Genomic DNA, 22035 nt, shown 5'->3' with positions numbered 1-22035 from the left:
CATGCCAACACTTCTGGTGGCAATGCATGAAAAGTATATTACTCAGTGCCAGACATGGACAACAGAGATGGTCATGATGATTCTGCTAAGGCAGTCTTTTGCTTAGCTCCCATCAGGTCCTCAGCAGGTATTGAAGACACCGAAGGACAGCAGCTGATTTCCGTGCTGCACCTCTTAGCACAGGGCCTGCAGGGCTGTCTGTGGCATCACTGAGGCTTACATACATCATGTTCTGTGCCTACATTTCGCACATTAGGTGGCTAATTAGAGACCTAAAATACAAAGTGCTGGCATCGAAGGCTCATCATTTCTGCTTCCTATACAGAACGTGTCTCGTTACAAGGGTGCCAGATCAGTTTAAGACTCCTGTTACGTCTTGCCTTGATAAGTCAAATGCCATCAGATGTGATCTTATACCAGTGATAATGTGCTGTTTTCAAAAACCGCAAAATATTGAGGCCGGTATCATGTCCCTTTTTTTAAAAAAGTGAATCAATTTTACATATTGGAAACCTACGTGCAATATTTGACAAATTTTGTTTGGGTGCTATCAAATTTCATAAGCTGGATCTATGGAAAACGTTTTGAGCTATGGTTTTCTTTTTGCCCCTAGACGCTGAACAAATGGCTTATTGTTCCAAGTCTGTCTGGGAAGGAGCCTCCACTTGGGATACAGTTTCGAAGGACTATGAGAAACTCGCAAACGCCTCCGAGCACGCTCAACCTGGAGGCAGCACTTGTGAGCTGCAAAGAGAGAAAGCTCTCTCTGTACATGTGCAAATTAAAACCTATAAAATAACATGGGCAGTATAAAATTTGGCCAGCGTTAAACTGATAACAGCTTTACTGATTTACTGACAATGAAAATATATAGCATTTTTTTTTCTGTCAGAGCATTTATCAACGCTTGGCAACCCTGCACTAACTTGACATGTAAGATGATCAAAATGGATTATGTAATCTTTCCCATTCATTTCTATTGATTTTAGTTATGATAAAATTCATCAGCATGCCTGGGAATGTGGAGGCTGAGAGATTCTGGTTGACGACCAAAAAAAAAAAAAAAAAAGAAAAAAAGAAAAAAAGGAGGGAAGAAATTCTACTGAGTTGTAATGGGATGAATGTAGACTAGGGTCACATAAAATAGAAACCATACCCTGAAAGCTGGAGCAACAAATTAATACAAATAATTTTGGTAGGCTCATAAAATCACATCTGTCGATACAGACAATTCACTCAAGATTAAAAATTACAAGATTCTAATGCAAGAGAGCTAATGTATGTCATTTAAAATATAATTTCTGAAAGTATCTTCAAAACTTCTCAAAACTTGAGCAGTAATTAACGCTATCTGTCGGACCGCGCGTAACATCAAAATGCCAACAAAATGGACCACTTTAATCAGTTTTATTGATTCATGCTTTCAGCTCTTACTCAGTTAAAAACAAGGCACATTAAATACATCTTCTTATTGCTCTATAAATGCATGCGGCTCATTCTGTATATCAAAAGTAATAAATAATGGCGATAAAATACGAAGACAGTTATAAAAATGACAGTCCAGCCTCACAGACAGCATTTAACAGTCCAGTCTAGAACGATAACCCAACACAATACATAAAAACTGTGCGAGTGAGAGAGCGTGCAGCACGTGCATCCACTCCAGGACTGGACTAAGAGAGGGGATTCTTTTAAAACACAGTAGGGCTTTTTCACTCCTTAGAGTAAACTGCAGTGCAGAGTTTACAGCATTGGTGTCATGGACGTGATTACATTCATATGTAAAAAGACCTTTACGGATAAAAAAGAGGGAAAGAGGGGGGAAAGGTCAATGACAACCTCTCTGCTGAACTGAGTTAAAATCAGAATGAACATTTTTTGTTGCGCGTATTTTGAAATGGACAAAAATCAAGGCATAAGCTGAGGCAGAGTACGAAGCATGCACCCGAGAGCAGAGATCCGGTGTCACACTCAGTATGAACATACGGGAAAGCAGGAATATGCAGCATGATGACTGAGGCAGCAACCGTAGCTAAGCCAGTAATGACTGTTCAAGCAATGGGACGGAGGCTAGTTAAAGGCATACACAGCTCTCCAGAACAGATGGGCTTCCTTCACCTGAATCCCGTCAGGAGGAAATAAATCACCTGATGATAAAAGGTGATCTCCTCTCACCCCCTCCCACAGCCAAACAAAATCAACAAATAGCAGTTTTATGGGAAAAGACAAACACGGTTTATTCTCTGGAGGAGTTTCTGAAGGGGCTTCTTCCCCTGAGTTCCTTCCTCCTCTTGGCTTAAATTGGATTTAAAATTTAAAAACCTGTACAGGTTTCATTGGGAACTCATAGAGAAATTCTGGGGTGCTTTACTCATGGGAGTGTGATTAAAAAGGAGCTCGTTTCCGAGAGTCTCAGGGACTGGTGAAGGAGCGTGTTTTAGAATGAGCAGATACCAAGCCCAGGCAGAGAAGCTCAAACGAAGCACAGTGCGCTTCCCTTTGTCCTTAAGGGAACTTCGTTCAGAGCAAGGCATATACAGACAAGACCTGCTTTCCAAGTGCAGATCAGCCTAATCAAGTCACATTCTGAGCCCAGTCCCTACTGTAAGAGAATCAGGGATGACACAAGCCACCGTTATCTTGATCTAACTAGAAAGAGAGAGAAAGAGAGAGGAAGTAGCGATGTAGAATATTGTGATATATCTGCACAGATCTTAAAGGGATGTCTTAAAGGATAGCTTTTCTGCCGACTTGACTGTCACGAGGTATAAAGTGAACTTTATTGTCATGATAGAAAAAAAAAAATCCCACTAAATTGCAAAGCCACATGCTTCCATCTATTTAAAAAAAAAATACAAACCAGTGTAAAAAATTGACACTTGGAAAGAAAAGAATTCACAGTGACACCTGCTGTGACATCACTTAGGTTTCCCTGACACAGAAGTGGAAGCATCTATACTTCATTTAATAACGAGTTGAGTGTCTCTCCCTGCAGTCTCTCTGCATATTTCAGGGGTATGGGATGGGGAGGGCGTGGGGGTGGGGGAGGGGGAGGGTGTGAGGCGGGGACTGAGAACCTCCCAGCTTACATTATATGATATGATATTCATGACCCAGAATGAATGAGGCAGAAAGACACAATGTGTGCATAAGCGGAACAGTAGCACAAAGGTGGTTTATGTACCAGTTCACAAGGCTAGGACGTGGTCTGTGCAACAAAGGCTGCCAGGAGAGAAGTGTGAACGACAGGAGAGAAGTGTGAACGAAGAGCTACACGTCCTACTATGCACAGGAAGCTAACTGTTGGTAGCTTCAGAGATGGGAGGCCAATTAGTAAGTACTAAGACTATTAGTTATAACGCCAACAGACTATAACAAAAACATCTTCCAACTGGCAAGGTACCTCTGTTCTGTGCACTATCTGTTGAGTTCAATGGGCACTGACTTTTGGGTTTGATTTGTGTGTGTGTGTGTGTGTGTGTGTGTGTGTGTGTGTGTGTGTGTGTGTGTGTCTAATGTCTTTCTTTGATTTTTAATTTATTTTATTTTTTGTTAGAAAGAGAATTTTCCCATTGAGTACTCAAAGAGAAAGACCTTTGGCAAACAGACCAGCTTCCAATATAAAAGTGGCATTCCTTATTTTAATTTCATAATTAAAGTTAACGGAAGTCTGCCCAATTCGTTTTTATTAGCTCTTTGCAAATGCCACCACTACTGCCCACCCCCGACAAGAACAGGCCTGACAACACCACAGGCTGCAAGATTCGGCACTTGTGGGATTGGAAATTGTGTTCTATCATTACTCCCGTGAGGAATGGAAAGATTTGGTCTCATCCCATTATATCCAACTTGCCATTCAAATGCTGGTTTCAAAGTAAAAAAAGCAAGGATTTTTCTGGCAACTATAATAGTCAAAGAAAGCCAGCAGTGCCTAGGGGGAAAAATGATAGCTGAGAAGCAGCTATCGCCGTACCTCCCGGCAAATGTCAACGCTGTCTTTATCTTACGCCTGCAAGTCTGGAAGCTTTCGGAGTTCTTCTTTTAGAAACGTAACCAAATCTCAACCAGATCTAAACTTTGTCTTCCCTCTCCAGATTAGCCAGAGTTACTCCAGACAGAAAAGTATACGGTGTTAATTGTAAGGGGTTGGGTAGCAAGACAGGGTTGAGAAGTCTCCCCAAAACATTATCACGTTAAGAGGTCAAATGATTTTTTAGAAAAAAAAAAAAAAAAAGTTGTCTACGAGCTCCGGCTCCTGACCGTTTGGGCGCTCGCAAAATCTTTCCGATCTATAGGGAGTCTGCCTCTAAAACTTGTTTGAATGAATGAATGAATGGACAGGCAGAGTGTCAAGTCTGACAGGTTACAAAAATGGATACAAAACATTAAATCAATGTGCACTAAAAAAAAAAAAAAAAAGCTCTTTGTTGAAGCTAGACTTCATGGCAGATACAAATAAAGTATTGGCAAAATGTGTTGGCGAGCACACCAACATCTTTAAAGTTTTGGAATGTTTTCCAGTGTTTTTGTTTGTTTGCTTGCTTATTCCTTTTCCTTTTTTTTTTTTTTTTTTTTTTTGATTTTGCTGTTTTTCCCTTGTTTTTTTTTTTTTTTTTTTAAAAAAAAAAAAAAAAAAAGGCAGCTACAATGGCCACTATTTTAGAGTGGTTTAAGTCGTCTCTGGTTGTACATAGTGCTGACTGTCCTAGGCTTGTTGGTTGTGGATTTATTGGTCAGACTCACAATCCTCCACAACTACGATCCACGGGGATTGGAACTCTACGGTCCAAGTTCTCCTCGGCAGTCTTCATGAGGATGGCAAGCCGGCTTCCAGACACCCTTCCCGTATGAACTGCGCTCATCAGCTGTAAGAGAAGAGAAGGAACTCACTCAGCAGCCAGGCCAGCTCATGTTTCTCCCCTCTTCCCAGCTCCAGAGCTGTCCCATCAGCTCCACACGTGTGACTTCTGGAGCACTTCAAGAAGAGACGAAGGGAGCCGTGTTTCACAGCACAGCCACACCACTGCCTCCGCCTCCACCTCTGCCTCCGCCTCCAACAGCATCTACTCAGTAGATCTGACTACCCTAACAGCAAATTTAATCAACTCCTTCGCCCACAATGTGCAATTTGGGTCACTTTAAAAAAAAATGTTAACGTCAAATATTGGATCTTTAGTTCTGTCTTTAAATTCTAAAAAGGAATCCCAGGGAAGAGCGAAGACAAACCACAACCTCCTACATTTAATTACCATTTTTCGGTGTTATGGTATTTGACAATTCAAGTCCTCTAAATTCAAATCCCTGGAAGTGTTTCCAAACAAATTTAAATACAAGTCATTGAAAAAGGACTGCGAGATCTGCCCTAATTGAAATTATTTCACCACCCAGATTTTAGCTGATTCATTTTTTATCCAATGGATAAAGTCAGAATGAGTTCTAAAATTGCATGCAGACAGTAGGCAAAGTCCTTTAATGCAGAAAACCCCTTGCAATTCTGAGGATGAAGACTGCCTCTTCCTTCCACTGACTAGCGGAGTTTTTAAAATCTAATTTCTCCTATTTAAGAAAAAAAATGTACTCAATTGAGTTAGTTCTATTTTTTAAAAATACATGTGAATATGTTCAAATTAGGTTTTAGCCTACGGAGATACATTTGGAAAAACAAGCTCTACATGGGAGTTCTGGGCATCTGCCCCAAGGCTGGACCTGAATCTCCTGACCTTATTAAAAGCTGCTTCATAAACGACTGCTTACGGGAGACGGAGTCCCCCATACACAGGTGTCATTATGGCGAGAGCCGTAAACAAATCCTACACGCTGGCATTCTCCATAACTCCTCCCATCGGGCATTCTCCATAACTCCTCCCATCATGATGACAGAAAACACACATGCATCCAAAAGCAGATCTTTAACAGGGTCAGTGTGGGCTCTTAATAGTCAGAAAAGGAAAATAAGCCATTAAACAATCAAAGGTGGAGACAACATACTTTACACTGGAGAAATATATTACCTAAGGAATGCTGACATTTAAAGATAGAACAATTTTCTGTTTATTGTTTTCTCTCCGATGCTGGGAGAACCCTGGGATTTATCAGAGGTAACAACTGTCAGAGCTGGGCTCCAACTCCTCTCTCAGCCACTAATAGTGGCTGTACCAACCTCCACAAACTTAAAAGTTTTCTATTAGGTATTACGTGTATCCAAGAACCATACTGGAAGAAAAAAAAAAATAACGTCTAGGTGTGAACAGACCTCATGAGGACAAGAGCCAGTGTTTTATAACTTGGAAATTATGCTGTGTTCTTGAAAGGATGAATGGTTGCTTTTATTTAGAACTGGACAGGAAATACTTAATTATTTAAAAACTCTACAAGAAAACCTGCAGTTGGTTTAAATTATTTTGTATGTGCACAACTCTACTACATTCAAGAAAATTGCTTAAAACCCAAGCCACGAAACATATTCATTAAATTAGATGCCTATTGTTTCTATAGCCCTTGGTTTTTTGTTTTTTTGGGTTTTTTTTTTTTGTTGTTGTTGTTTTTTGTTTTGTTTTGTTTTTGGTCTAAATGCTGCTGTTTGTTTGCAAAACACAAGAAATGGAGCATAAGCTACTTATTTAAAGTAGAACTTTCTGGAATTCTGAGACAAGGAAATGTTCCCCCAGAAAAACTATACAAAAAGAGGTACTAAATGTTTCCTGTTAAAAGCCCTACCCGTAAATCTCAAACTCCCTTTAAAATTCACATTCAGTTAAACAGTTAATTAAATAACTAAACACTCTTTTTTTGTAATGCTGGACACAACCTGCAAGAATTTTCTGCATTTAGATTCAACAATCTTCTTATCTGCAGCTGCATCTCCAGAGAGACAATTACCATTTCCTCTGCCTTGATCTTGTTTGTTTAACTTGACACAGTGAAGAAAGGGCTGACACTGACCAAAATCCCAGCATTAATTTATTTCATGTTCAGCATTCATCATTGCCATGGTGCAAGCAAGACCTGGCATTCATTTGAAATACCTGCCCAAGAAACACTCCAAAAAAAAAAACCTGGCTGCCTGAAACCCATGCGCTCTTCAAATGATCAGTCCTGGGCACGCACGGCTAGGAAGACGGTATTGAATTTCTTTCCTTTATAGAACTATTACGGGGGGATGTAGAGCATCGAGTGTGAGGTTATGGGAACAAAATGGATCTCCTTCCTGGTTAGAGTGATTGTACGATTGAAGCCTTGGTTCGTTGAACATCAGACATGGAGATGTTTAAATTTGTGGTCTGGAGCCTCCTCCTTTGCTTTTCTGGTTCTTCAAAATGTAAGAATTGACTAATAGTATTCTTAGGTGAATATGATTAGTCAATGAATTTTAAAAAACTGTGAGTTATAATTTCTCCAATTTCAACAATGAACAATGACTTTCCGTAGTTCTTATGCAATTCTCTATACCAAAATGAACATGGATTTCATCTAAATTAGCCAATAAAACAGGTGCCTCTTATAAAGAGAAAGAAAAAGGAGCAGACACAAACAGAGCTCACCCTCAAGGGCAGACAGATCAGCCACCACTTGCTCAGGCTACGTTTTCAGAGCGAAGAAACTAACAGGGAGACTTAAGTATCTGTCCTCAAGACGAGGACAAGCAAAAGCAAAAACACAGATGCATCTGTTTAATCACAACTCACCTGCAGAAACTCATGGAGCTCAACCTGACCATTCTTGTTCAAGTCTACTTCACAGAGAATTTCATGTAGTGTGTCTTCGTCCATTTGTACATTGATACTCTAGGAAGAGGAGCAGAGAGAAAAGGGGGTTAGACTAAAATTTACGTGGAGCTTTCTGCTAATGTGACTTGACCGCTCAAACTCTAAAAATATTACTTGTGAAAAATACGAACCAATATTAATTTTATATCCTTCTACAAGAGAAGACTGACAATGGAAAAAAATATGTCTCACCTCTAGCACACGTTGAACATCAACAATGGTAATGAAGCCTTTTTCGTCTTCATCAAACATGTGAAATCTCTTCTTGTACCTGCAAAATTGAATAAGGGCAGATAGTCTTACATAAAAGAGTGGTGAGGAAGAGGAGGAGGACACAGGAGGGAAGGAAGGGCATTGAAAGTACCGATCGATGTCTGGAGGCAGCAGGCTGATTTCAGTACTATCTGTGAGTTGTTCTGTTCGAGACTTATAGCCCATTTCATAGTACAGAAACCTCGTGGCTGTTTCAAGTTCTTCCTACGGAAACACATGTGCAAAGGTTGCAGATTAATAGGAGCTATTCACACACACACACACACACACACACACACACACACACACACACACACACAACACACACCGCCTTTATCAGCAGAAACTGATTCTCATTGTACCAACATCCAGGTTGGCTGAAGTTCCACCACTCCCTCTAGTCAGGAAACTTAAGACACACTCTAATAGCTGCAGATTCAGACCTGCATTTGTCTGGTTCTTCCCCCAACTCTGGATTTTGGTGGTCCTTGAGCAGTTCATCTTTTCTTAAATTTCATAAAGCGAGGAGCTGTCACCTGTGTTGGACTGCTTCCCCACACCATCTGGATGCCCGCTCTACAAGTGCTCACACTGCTGACCGCTCCCCCACACCCGCACCATCAAGATTGCCCGCTCTACAGTGGTGAACGCTGCAGTTCCTTTTTAAAGTAGTTGCTCTTGGTAGGGTGTTGACTCTCAAATTCTACAAGAGCAAATTCCTAAAGCGTGGTGACAAAAAAAAAAAAAAAAAAAAAACAAATAAAAGCAAACTATATACGACTTGAGCATCTGCTCTAGCATGGCTGGCAGTGCCCCTGGTCAGCCATGCAGAAGTTCTACTGGCTTCTGACATTCAAAGTCAGCGTGAGGCTGTCTGTCCTCCACAGTTGTTCTCACTGTTCTCAGTATCCCAGGCCAGACTCTACAACAAGCACTGCCCTTAGAATTCCATTTTGTCACTCTCCCACCTAACGACTCAAGTGACAGTATTATTATATTGTTTGCAAATCTCTTCACACGTATAAATGCATGTACACACACACACACACACACACACACACACACACACACACACACACACACACACACACACACTTACATGTATTTCTTAATCCTATTTTTGTGTACTTTGGCCATGGGTCTTACTTTGGCCAATAGAAATGAATGGGAATGAGATATTCCACTTCTGAAAGATGGCTTAAAGAGACTTCCTAATTCCTCTGCCTCTCTTGTCCCTGTCCCCTGAGAATAAGCATGGCTTAGACAGATATGAAGGAGTAACATCAAATGCTGGCTGAGCTGGGTATGGTGGTGCATGCCTTCACTTCCAGTGCTGGGGGCGGATCAGGGAGGCAGAGGCAAGCAGAGCTCTGTGAGTTTGACAGCATCTACATATGGAGATCCAGGATAGCAAGACATAAAACATGTCTTAAATTCAAAAACAAACAAAAGTTTCTGCCACTAAGATGGGTTTTTAAGATTCATTTTTATTATGTTTTAATTATGCCTATGTATTTGTGGCGGTGTGTGCACGTGTGTCCATGGTGCCCAGCAGAGGACATCAATTCCCTGGGGCTTGAGTGAACAAGTGGTGAAGTGTCCAGTGTGGGTCTGCAAGCCCTCTTAATGGCTAAGTCATCTCTAACAACCTAAGCCGCGGAGATGCTTGCCATCACCTAGCAGAAGCCAGTGTATATCTTACGTTTCCAACTTCGCAGGCCCCACATACTGAATGTGAAACTGAAATGACCATCAACTGAGGTGTGGGGACCAAAACCACTGTGCAGACTGTGGCAGCGACAAGGTTTGGCACTGTTTTCTTAGGCAAACTGTTCTTGACATTATTCCTTCCCACCTCCTTTCTCTTCAAAAATGGATGCAACAGAAGAAACAAAACATCATGAATGCTGTGTGGTGCCGAATGTAGAAACTGAACAAACGTGTCTCCATCTACATTCCTACGGTTAAATAAAACGTGATCTCTCAATGTCCAGTGGTCTTCTTCACAGGCTAGCTTCCCTCTTTATATAAGAAAATCCACCAGTCCTGACTTTAAAATGGATGTTCTTGTTCAATGAATCTTTTCCAGCTATTTTCTATCGAAACTATTCTAAAAAGTCATGTCTTTGGACATGCTGCTTCTGAGCCTTCCCTCCAATGACAATCTCTTACACAATTCATATTCCTTTACTGCTTGTGAAATTTATCCACACACTAACTACCAGATAATTGTGATGTCTCAAAGAAGGAAAAGAATCTGTCCGTCCAGGTCACAAGGTAGCTTCCTAGCTATGTTTCCCTTACGGACTGCACAAACAGAAGCCTGGGGCGTCTGTATAAATTGTATGTACTACTCTACTCAAAGTGGCTTATGAAAGGATGCTGTGCCTATTAAAACATTTTATGTTGAGATTGAATATAGCTCCAATTCTTCCAACTTACTCGGGACGTTGCTACAGTAGATCCTGACTCATACTGAAAGGTCGCATACCGAAAGCAGCATCAAGTACCTTCCCCTTAGAGATTTGTTCATCAAGAGCTTCAAGAGAAGCATGACTGCAAAGCCCTATGCCATTTGGATGTTTTCTTCCAGACCAATGTCAGAAAACAAACAACAAACAGAAAACATGCTCCAACAGAGAAAAGGAAAGTACCTACAAAGGAGTAGCAATCAATCCCATCTCTCTAGATACATAAGCTATATTAACACACACAAATCAAGAATATATGAGATGGGGACAATCATGATCCACTGTTAACTGACATTGTCATAGTCAACCCAAGCCACTCTCTTTCATGCTCGCTATATGGCTAAGCCTGTCAAACTTAGCTTGAATAAATGAAGTTAGTCTAACCCAGTACAAGGTTTCTCATTTGTTTCTATAGAAACCCCTGGTACTTTGTTGCTACTGTTTTCATTTATTATCCAGTAGGCACTTGCTCCTGTGCTTATTGCCACACCAGGAAAGCACAGCACCAGCACTGTAAACACTTGAACCAAACTAGACTAGGTCAAGGGGACAGAGTATGTGTAACCTGCTATCATAAGACCTTTTCAGAGGTCAAAATTGGTGATTTGCAAACATGTCACTTCTATAACATTCCCTGGATCCACACTGTAATATGAAAACAACATGTATGAAAGATTTTTTTTCCTTAGGGGTCCCTTATTTGCCCCCATAGCCTACACTTCTTGCTAAATAATAAGAAACATAGTGAAATAATAAAAATTAATGAATATAATTTTAAGAAAACAGCCCAGATCAATATGAAGACCATTCCTAGGTCACCAAGACAGATTTCGCTTTCTGCTTTTTTGAAACTGGTATTGTGTTTGCCCCCTTCTGATTTCTGGCCTCTCTCTATTAAATTAATTCGAGGATTCCAGAAAAGAAAGAATTCCAACAGCAAGTTCGCTGAATAGAATAAAATTTATGGGAAGTTGCTTCCTATCTGTGTCTTCTGTTTAAATTTGAAATTTAAGGACTCAAGATGAAAATTAAAAATGTACCATGTATGAAAATTACAAAATCTCCCTGTCTCTCTTCTGGACAGCATCTCCCTAAATATGTTGTGAGTGACGCCCGTGCCCTTTCCTGTTCGGCTGTCCTAAAAAGCAAGTTTCCTCTGAGGTCTCCAAGGAAATTTCTCTGTTGGAACTGACAATACACATAGCATTTCAAAGGTTTCAAATCATCTGAACTAAAATTAAAGCTTCCCTTATTTATCTCACACAAAACCCTCCTGTTTGTCATCTTCTCACACACGTTAATTAATTCACACCCAGGTGTACAGTGTTTGGCAATGTCACTTCCCTTCATGTTCTTTCCTGTTCCTCAGTCATTCCCCAACTCCACCACCCAGCGCCGGTCTGAAGACTTTATTTTTCTCCATCAGTTGACTTTCCCTCTCAGGGAACCACCTCTCTAAATATATCTGTAAACTGTGAAGATGCACATGCATTTCTGACATGTGCGTGTGTTGTATGCACGCAGAGTGGAAGGTCCGTAGAACTCTGAGCTGTTTATTATTCCCTACCTTGTTTGGTAGCATGCTCAGTATACGGGTCACTCATTGGGTATTGACCGTGGAAACAACACAATTCATCTATGCAGAGTTATTAATCACCCCGCTCCTCTTTCGCTTTTTCAGGTTAAATAATCCCAATGCTTTTAACCTTTTCTCAGAAGTACAACTTTCTAACCTTTTCGCTCTTTTTTTTTCCTTCTCTTTTGTACTCCAGATCGTCCCCTGTCCTCATTGAGCTCCTGTGCCTCCAGAGCCGCGTAATTCCTTTGGCTGTTTAGTTTTCTTACTTTATGGAGGTCAGGAGTATTTCTAAGAACGTTTGTCTACTCATAAAAATAAATCTAAACGAAATAAAGTTAAATCTCCCTTTACCAGAAATGTTAAGCACAAATGGCTTTTAGAATTTTCTCCTACTTCCTACCTCCTAGCACAAGTATGTTCCTATCTGATCATTCCAACGATGGTTTATTTATAAGAACATGCCCTGGTTCTTCTACACAGGAAAAAAAAAATGGTGCCCATTCTTGTGCTGTCTTCATGAAGATTTAAACTCAAGAACTGGAAGAATTATAAGCCAGTACAGAGGCAGCAAGAGGGGATCAATGGACAGATAATAGGCGCAGCTCCCCAATTTACTGCTAGAAACTGGGTCTGTCTCCCCAACTATAAAATTTGAGCGAAGGCCATTCTCTTCACAGATGGGCACCAGTACACACCTATAATCCAGCTCTCAGAGTCCTTAGCTCCAGGCCAGCCTCGGCTATCCACAGAGACTCTTTATCAACAGTCCAAAGACAGGGATACTCTGCACACACGCACAATAAGGACAGAGAGCACTGAGCACAGATTCCCACAGTTCACTGAAGAATAAGTGACATTAGAACCTCTACAGCAGAGTTTTAAAAACAGGACCAAGGTGCCCTTGAAGAATGTAATAAAGTTAAGCCTCTAAAATGCCCCCTTTCACCCATTATTTCCCAGGAATTCCACCTTTAAGAATCTACACCATAATAACTTGAAGGTTAGGCTACATGCCCCGACATCTGCAGTCCATGACACTCAATAATACTCATTTACCACACACACACACACACACACACACACACACGCACGCACGCACGCACGCACGCACGCGCGCGCACACACATGACTATGCCAAGGAGCCTTTCTGACCATGAACCATAAAAAGAGGTTTAGAACAGATGGTACCTTGACCTTGGACTTCATGTTAGCCAGTGAAGAATGGAGTTGAGAATTAAATGCTTGCACCACGCTGACAGGGTTTCTGTTTCAGTCGCCCTGATATACTGTTAGACTCTGAGTCACAGCGCCCTCTTGGTCTTATTACAACTCCCCCAGCTTAAGCAGCTACCCCTTTCTATTCCTTCTATAGCCTGGCCTATCACTCCAGCCTCTATACTTTGAAGTGTTCGTAGACTAATTCCAGTGCCACTTTCCTCACCTACCAAAATTCAGCCCCACTCACCCCCTCCCATGAGTGTACCTAAGATAATGTCTCAAAAGCGACTTTTAAAATGTACATTCAGTGAAGGCCTCTGGACATATCCAGTGACGGTCTGCATTGTACTCTCATAGGATCCCCCAAAGTTGTTCGGAAGGGAACACTGGCTTACTCAGAGAAAAGCCAGTGCAGTGGTACAGCAGACACACCAGCCGCCTACCCCAGGGTAACAACAATGGTCGTGATAAGAAAGGGTGACACGCCATCCTGATGTGGATGACCACGGTGAGACTCTGAGAGGCTTTGGCTGGGGTATGAGTGAATACACAAACATGACGCTAAAGTTGAGGGCAGCAAGCTCTTATGATGTGGAGGAGGGCAGTACTTGACAAAGCTACGGAGTGACTCAAAGGGAATATTCCTTCGGAATGCAAAACAGTAGTTCAAGCCAGGCATTATGTGGCTGTCCTGAAACTCACTCTGAAGAGCAGGCTGGCCTTGAACTCAGAGATCCACCTGCCTCTGCCGCCTGAGTATTAGGATTTAAGGTGTGTACCACCACTACCTAGCAAATTACTTTTTTATTTGGTAATATAAAATATCAAATGACACTTTGATTTTTTTTTCATATTGCAAAGGTCTCTCGTCTTTTAAAATATTAAATAATTCAAGTAATAAGCCATTGCTGGTCAGGTGTTAAAACCACTATTTTTAATCAAAGGATTATGAAGAGTAGAAATTAAGAGCATTTTCAATGAGAAATAGAATAGGCTGCACCCGATGGTCTTTTTTATCTTTCTTTTCCAGGAATTATGATCAGAAATTTAAGAGCATCTTCTAGATTTATATAACAATGAAATTTTGGCATAAGAATATCTCTCCACTTTTCTTATGACCTGAGAATATTGGATATGTATAATAGAGAAGTTAGCAGGAAACCTAAAACCATCACCCCAAGTTATTGGAGCCTTTGCAGCCCAAGCTGATACATGTTTATCAACAGAACGGTAGTTGGAAAGGCTTTTGTAGGATACCTGTTTCCTCAATTCACTCCAGTTCAATTCTCTTCCCATTAACTCAACAATCTTGGGCAGGGCTTCCTCTGCAGCCTGAACATTAAGAAAGGCCAGGCGGGTGCGACGTGAAATCATGTCAACAGCGGTGCATGCGTACTCCTTAATCCCATATTTCACCTACATTAAGGAGAAGAAAATGCTTCTTTGAATCTTTCCATTAAAAATAATAAATTTTAACATTTAAAAAAAAAAGCTTTGAGAAAAGGTGGGGTTTTTCTGTAGCCTCTTCGGTTCTCCATCTGACCCCCATCTGCCTGCCACAGAAGGCGGGGGAGAGGGGGAGGCAGGATATGCGTGCACGAATGCCGTTTTCCTAAATAGAAGATAGAGACATCGCCTCTCACCATCCACAGGAATGAAACAAAGGTTAATGGACACGGAATTTACACAGCAGAATAGCAAAGCACTAGGACTGAAAAGCTGTGGTTTCAACTCTGAGGTTTTCTGCCTTAGAGACCAACAAGTGTGGCTTAGTTAGTAGACACTACAGATTGAAGGTACAATGACGCCCCTGCATGGTCTGGTCTCTGGTTTCATAGTACCAGAGAGCAAACTGAGAGTCAGAAAAGTCTCTGGGAAATGATCACACCTGGAGGGCACGGAACCAAGCTAGACAGAAGTGATATGAACTACAAACTCTGGGAAACACGGAACTTTGAGACTCGAGATGCTCCGTGAACGGACTCTGGAGCTCACACTCGTGCTATTACCACCAGCGACATAGCCTCAGAGTTAAGCCTTAGGGAAAGCCGGAAGCCTTACTGCAGACGTTGGCAGACGTGTGCGCTTTGAAACGTAACCGTACGTAACTGTTAAAGGCGGAATGAAGCGATGAGAGGCAGAGCGCCGCGCACAGGAAGTCCCTTGGCCCCCACCTACCTCTGCTTCGATGTACGGAAATTCTGACACAAGACGCACTCCAACAACAGGCCACCGTTTTCCAGTCACACTTGCCATTTTGGCCACGTCGAAAGCCTTGTCACCATAGGTTTTGGCCAGGTGTTGTGCAACCTACAGAAATGAAACTGCATTAGGGAGGCACTCTGAGGGTCGGTCCTTTTAGGTACAGAAGAAAGCAACAGTGTACTCTAGTGCTGTCAGTTTTCCTACAGCCTGTGACGAATAGCTCTCAGGGAGTATTAGGTCCAGGCTCTGTGGGAGGAAACCACTTGGGTTTTGAATGCTTAGGCCAGCACTGACTCAGCATCCGTGGAGCACCAGATCAGTGACTGACCGATGGAGTCTCAGCTTCATTTTCTTCCTGATGTCACTCCTGGAGAACACCCTTTCTTGCACTCAAGATGCAAAGAGGCTGGGGAAATTTTGTATACTAGAAACAAACTGAGTAAGTTGGAGATTTCAAAAGGGAAACCGAATGTGCATCACTAAATTTTTAGACAACTACAATAAAGTTGGATCATCTTTTCTGGTTTTGTGGGGTTTGGGGTTTTTTTTTTGTTTGTTTTTTTGTTTTGTTTTGTTTTGTTTTGTTTTGTTGCAGTTAAGTCCAGAAAAAGGACATTGTAAATCAGGGAGGCCACACCATGGCTACTGACTGAGAGATCTCGACAACCTCAAAGCAAGGTAGTGAGTTTGGCAATGTCCACGAACCTCACTCTCAAGCCCATAGTCCTGGACAAGCCTGATGTAGAGTGTGGGGCTCCAATCTTTGCCTCCTTGAAGGAAGAGCCCAACGGTCCTACTGGGTCCTGCATTCAAGTTGTGAAGCTTGACAGCTTTGTTCACAGTATCTTCTGCCATGGAGCGATATGTGGTCCACTTCCCACCTACAAAGAAATCAGTAAGCTGACAAGTTGGCATTCTGAATTTTTATTATAATTGACCATTTACCAATAATACAAAAGTGGCCTCTTAGTAAAAAATAGGACAAAACACTTGTTCATTAGAGTGGAAAAAAACAGTCCAAACATGAGTCAGTTCCCCCGTACCTGCTATTGTGATGAGGCCACTGTCGCTGACTTCCACAACATGATTTCGAGAGATGGACTGAGTGTTTGCAGACTTGGGATCGGTAACAAGCGGGCGAATGCCACTCCACGCTGCCAGGACATCCCCTCTTCTCACTGGCAGAAATTGGAAATGTTTTAATGAAAGAGGAATGTACAAGAAAAGAATTCAGAAGTTGAGAGGCACAGGTGAGATCAAAAAATTAGCCTGAAGTGAAACAACTTTGAGGGTGGGAATTCTGTGACAAGAAGAGAGTCTGCTTGAAGGAGGAAAGAACCTAAAGGTCATGGGCAAAGGTTTCAAAGAGGAAGCCACAGAAGCTTGTCAACGAGCCTAATGGGGGAAAGGATTAGCATCAAGAGAGAAGAAATAAAACATTTACGGATTTTTTTACGTTTCATTCTAGAAGAAACCTGACTCTCTACTCGAGAATGACAAAGAACCTTGTGGCCAGATGTGCTCTCTCTCCAATCCACTCACCCCTGATAAGCTGCAGCAGGCCCAGCTCTGTGAATGACAACTGCAAGTCCCCGATGGCTGCTAGTCCCAAGTCCTCCCATTTCCCCTCACAGAACCCTCAAAGTATTGGGGAATTTTCTCCATGACCAGCTATCATGAGTAACTAACTTGTCCCAGCAAATGTCCTTTTCTCAGAGTCAAACTTGGTTCGTTTTGACTTTCCTCCTCAAACTGAGGTGTTCCTCATCTGCTGACAACTTCCACTCTCTGTTTGTTTGTTTTTTTTCCATCCCTAACTTCCATAACTGACCCAGAGACGGGCATATCAGCTCCCCCTAGTAGCCACATGATACTTGCATTGCAGGGTATGAACGTTCTCTCAATAACAAGATAATATAAAATTAGTCTTTATCTCTAAAAAAATACTAATACTGATAACAAGAGATCAGATACCCGCTGAAAAGCACTTGTTACTGATCTACCAGTGGGTGAGGGATACAGTTCAATGGTGTCCACAAGGACAGAAGGAACACATGTAATCCTTGCTCAGGAAGCTGAGACAAGAGGATTACCACGAGCTAGAGGCCAGCCTACACTAACACATATTATATTAAGTTTCAGGCCCATGGCAGCTACATAGATCCTATCTCAAAATAAAATTAGCTTTCTGGTAGATTAATTCAACCAAAATAAATCTAGCATATTTTAATGTAGGTGATTAATGGCCAGTCTTAAAATGACTATAGTCTGAAAGAGGGGATCCACATCCAACAGTTATAATGCATCAGGGACACAGCAAGGACATAAGGAGCTGCGGAGGAAGCAGATGGCTTCAGTCTTACAGCTGCATGGTCTGGTCAACTAGAGGCCATAGGAGACCTTATGCTTGGCCTCTCCCCCAAGACACACACTCCCAGCTCTAGCCCTCTGGTGCTTGCAGATTAATCTCTTAAATAAGTATGACCTTGAGATTTCTGTGGCCTAGGGTTAGCCCTGCTTCACAAAGTTCCACACTTCTTTAAAAAAAAAAAAAACCTTTCAACATCAATAGTGCTTTAATCTTTATAAAATTCCTAACTAGGAAATTACTATATTTTTCATTAGTATTTACACAGCCCTCAGAGTTAAAAATAAAGCAATCAAGCCACCTTCTACGTCACCGTGGTCAGTGAACAGTTCCTCCCGTGTCTGTGAAATTACTTTCGTAGCCACACTGATCAGGAATTTGGTTTAAACCCTTGAAGCTCCATGACTAATGTCTGAAGTAGTTTGGGAAAAATTGGAGTTTCCAGAATAAATGTGAAGCATATGCAAAGCAAATATCTGACCAAGGCTTCACCTTTTTCACTCTAATGGGCATAAAACAGCACACATCCGAGGTTTGTACTGTTGGAAACAGAGGGCCGACCTGAGACACTCAAGGAGTTCGTTCACAAAGTTCATTCGACAGGGAACAGATTTATCTTGTCTCCACCCTTACTCCTGGGACTGGTTGCCATCAGGAAGAAAGAGTTCACAGCCAGGAAAGTCCTTAATACTTGATATCTTAGCATTTGGATTTTAGCTTGAAATTCGTATCACGATGCTGTTACCAATTTGAGAGGGAGTGGGTGAGGTGTGTGGAGGCAACTGTAGGGAGTGCTGGTGGTAATGGTGCACCTATTCCCACTACTCGGGGATAAAAATCCCCTACTCGGGGATAAAAATCCTTGAGAAACAATTGAAGTTTTTAAAAAGGGGGTTAATATAGATTAAACACAAAACCAAAATTTTATCACATGGATATTAGAATTAACTATTCAGAAAATAATACATTTTAAGAATAATAAAATCAGGCAGGAAAGATGGGTTTAGTGGTCAAGAGCATTGGCTGCTCTTCCAGAGGCCCTGCACCCATATGACGGTTCACATCTATCTGTAACACCAATTCCAGAGGTCCTGACACCCTCTGACATACATGCAGGCAAAACATCAATGCACATAAAATAAAAAATAAATAAGTCTTTTTTTAAAAAAAAGAATAAATTTTTATTTAAAATATGAGGTATTCGACATGGTCTACAGGACTTTCTCATTACTAATCCAGAGTAGGGTCAGAAAATTCCATCTCCCCACCCCCTCCCCCGACCCCACCCCCATTTACCTACACACACAAACTCCTCAATATCAGCTCAAGCTCAAGGCTACAGCTATGTCCTGTCTGGGGAGCACAGAACAAATACACAGAAACATCAGTTCTAACATTCAAGGAAAAGCAATAGCACAGTGAAGCTGATAGAACTCTCTCTTGATGATCAATTAACCAACATGGAACCCTCGCACACTTGTGAAGCGAACCCCAGTTAAAGTTCACTCAAGAAGCAGATTCAGGGGTTGGGGATTTAGCTCAGTGGTAGAGCGCTTGCCTAGGAAGCGCAAGGCCCTGGTTTCGGTCCCCAGCTCCGAAAAAAAGAACCAAAAAAAAAAAAAAAAAGAAGAAGAAGAAGCAGATTCAAAGGAGATGGACGGTCAGAATAACGAATCGCCATCTTGTCTTCTACAGCCATGCTGTAGCCACAAGGCAAACAGTCCGAGGATGGTGAGGTGGTAGAGCAAAGAAGTATAACATCTACTAAAAATAAATCATTGCTCAACTACTCAACTAACCACCTTTTTGGCCTTCTTACATCTGGAATTCTTGCTTTATATGACAGCAAGTTGTAACCTCCCTCAAATGCAATGACTCCATTAAACCAAGTATTTCCTTCTGTACAATATTTCAATGATCTAGACTATGGGGAGCAGGACAGTCTACAGCCTGTTTTTGCAGTGTGGGGGCAAGTCTGCTATTAGCATGGCCCAATTCACTAGCCAATAGCGGCAGCAGCTAAGGCCTAGAAATGGGATTCAGGAGATACGGAGGAAGGAAAACTGGACTTCATTTGAATAGCCAGCACACAGGTCCTAGAACACAGGCAGGCTGATCCCGGTAGATCAAGATGGCTATTCACATCAAGTCCACCTTGCCCTCCTTTCTAAGATACAGCCTCCCACTGACATTTGACTGGCTTGCTTTGCTCCTAAAAATGTGCTTTCATATCTAATGCTACAAGCCTCGTGGTCCTTATTTTCCATTCCCCTTTCTTACTGACCTCATGAAATCGAGAAATGAAAACTATGTCTACTCAACTAAATATTCTTCCTCTCAAATTACTGTGCTGACACGGGTCCTATCAGACACCTTCGCAGCCCACAGTAGGTAGTGAACAGGAATACTTCTAACTGTCCACAGTTAGAGGAATGGAAAGTGCCATTGGTGGAAAGCACAACAAACTGGGGCTTTGGCTTCTTAGAGCTAACACTCACACTGCGCACGCAGCCAATCAAGATTCCTTTACTTTGCCATCTCTTTCTTGCCCTGTTACTGGTCTTTATCAGTGGAGATTTTAGATCTCTCAATACTTTAAATTCTATACCAGGGAAAAGGCAGCACAGAGTTAAAAGTTATACTGGGATACTGAAGAGTTCTCTGAGCCCAGAGTGGTTTGTGTCTCAAGCACAGAATCCCTGGACTTGGGAGGTTGAGACGGGAGAAATATCTTGAGTTCAAGATTAGCCTGGGCTACAAAATGAGAGCCTGACTAAAAGAATAAATAAATTAATAATGGCAGCAGTAGCATACCCTTTTAAGCCTACCACTCAGGAGACAGAAGCAGCCAGGACGCTGAATTGGAGATCAGCCTGGTCTACAAGGAGTCTTCCAGGGTAACTGGTTCTCGAACAGTGAGACCCTATCAAACTTATTTCTATTGTGCCTTCAATAATCCACTCATTTAGTTTACTCTAAGATATGAAGAGTAAGATAGAAATTATCATGGTGAGCAGAACTTTTCATAGCTCCTTGGGAAAAAAAACTCATGTGATTGTTTTATATTATAATTAATACTTTTCCTCTCAAATCCTTGGCAAAGACGAGTGTTTATTTTAAGATTAATAGAAAGTGAAGGCCACAGGAAGTGACAATTAAGCCTAAATGTGTGATTCCATTTGGCGTTAGTTATTTAGGTGTGCATTTGGAGAAGGGGGTGTTAGTCCTCATGCTTGCCACTTTCAAACAAATCCTGAAACAGCCATGAGAAAAAAAATATCTAAATGGGTACAGGGAAACAGTGTCAGAAATCAATACTTCTCTACCGGCGTGTTTAACCTGCTGGAATGAAGTGTTAATCACAGAAATAAGATACCATATTACATTTATAAACTAATGAAACTAGAAAAAGCAAGGCGCATGACACTCTAATTAAACAGCTGGAAGAGAGCCAAGCCTGTGTAAGTTGATAACCCGAGTACAATCTCTGGCAGGGAAAAGGCAGGGCTGCAGTGAGTTGATATGGCCAGCTCGGCTGTTAATTGAATAACAGGCAATCTATAAACACTACTAATTGCACATGTGCAAGCCCATGTGCAAGTGCAGAGGCTGCATGGAGAAGCACCCCCAGAACACTGTGAGCCTGGATGAAGCGCCCAGCAAATTTTCTGTCTCCCTTAATCCACTGCAGCCATAGCTCGGTCCCCACCATGGCATCCCTCTGATTAACCTCTGCACAGTAACTTAATGATACATGTTTCAAAAGATCATTTTTCCTCCTAACTCAACACGAACTACAGAACTATCAATTACTCCATTTGAGCGAAGAACAAACAAGTAATCTAGAAATTCCAGCCAGTGAATGGAAAGATGTCTAAACTGTAAAAGAAGACATGGGCTGATTCCCAACAGGCAGCGTGCTTTTCAGAAGCGTTCCCAGGCATCCTGCAGAAGTGCAGCAGCTGCTCAGAGCGACAGGAGTGTTGGGATCTGACACTCTCCTTTCCCTCTCTCTCTTAAGGATAGAGCCATCTGAGGAGACTCAGAAACTGTTGTCAGAACTTACTTATCCACTTAATAAAGCCTTTCCCTATGCTTAGATCGGCCTCAGTGAATGCGAAGCACTTTGAATCTGCAGCTCTGGGCTAGCAAGATGGCTCAAGGCAAAGGCAACTG

At 41.8% G+C, this 22035-nt stretch overlaps 1 protein-coding gene across 7 annotated transcripts in view; it reads right to left on the bottom strand.

Annotated features, from left to right (window-relative positions):
* Nucleotides 1–1392: 1392 nt before the first annotated feature.
* Nucleotides 1393–22035, bottom strand: part of Gpd2 (glycerol-3-phosphate dehydrogenase 2) — a 133765-nt gene continuing 113122 nt past the window's right edge. For 3 of the 7 annotated variants that reach the window (XM_087648942.1, XM_087648931.1, XM_087648943.1), the window contains 9 exons: nt 16535–16669; nt 16197–16372; nt 15465–15596; nt 14544–14702; nt 8131–8243; nt 7959–8037; nt 7686–7784; nt 4744–4865; nt 1393–2649 (listed from right to left, as the gene is read on the bottom strand). In XM_087648942.1, coding sequence (XP_087505068.1) covers nt 2646–2649; nt 4744–4865; nt 7686–7784; nt 7959–8037; nt 8131–8243; nt 14544–14702; nt 15465–15596; nt 16197–16372; nt 16535–16669 — 1019 coding nt within the window. In that variant the 3' untranslated portion in view covers nt 1393–2645. 7 annotated transcript variants of the gene reach the window in all.

This window comes from Rattus norvegicus, chromosome 3 (genome assembly GCF_021556685.1).
Source record: "Rattus norvegicus strain SHRSP/BbbUtx chromosome 3, alternate assembly SHRSP_T2T, whole genome shotgun sequence".
Taxonomy (NCBI): domain Eukaryota; kingdom Metazoa; phylum Chordata; class Mammalia; order Rodentia; family Muridae; genus Rattus; species Rattus norvegicus.
This window is presented reverse-complemented; position numbering and strand designations above follow the sequence as displayed.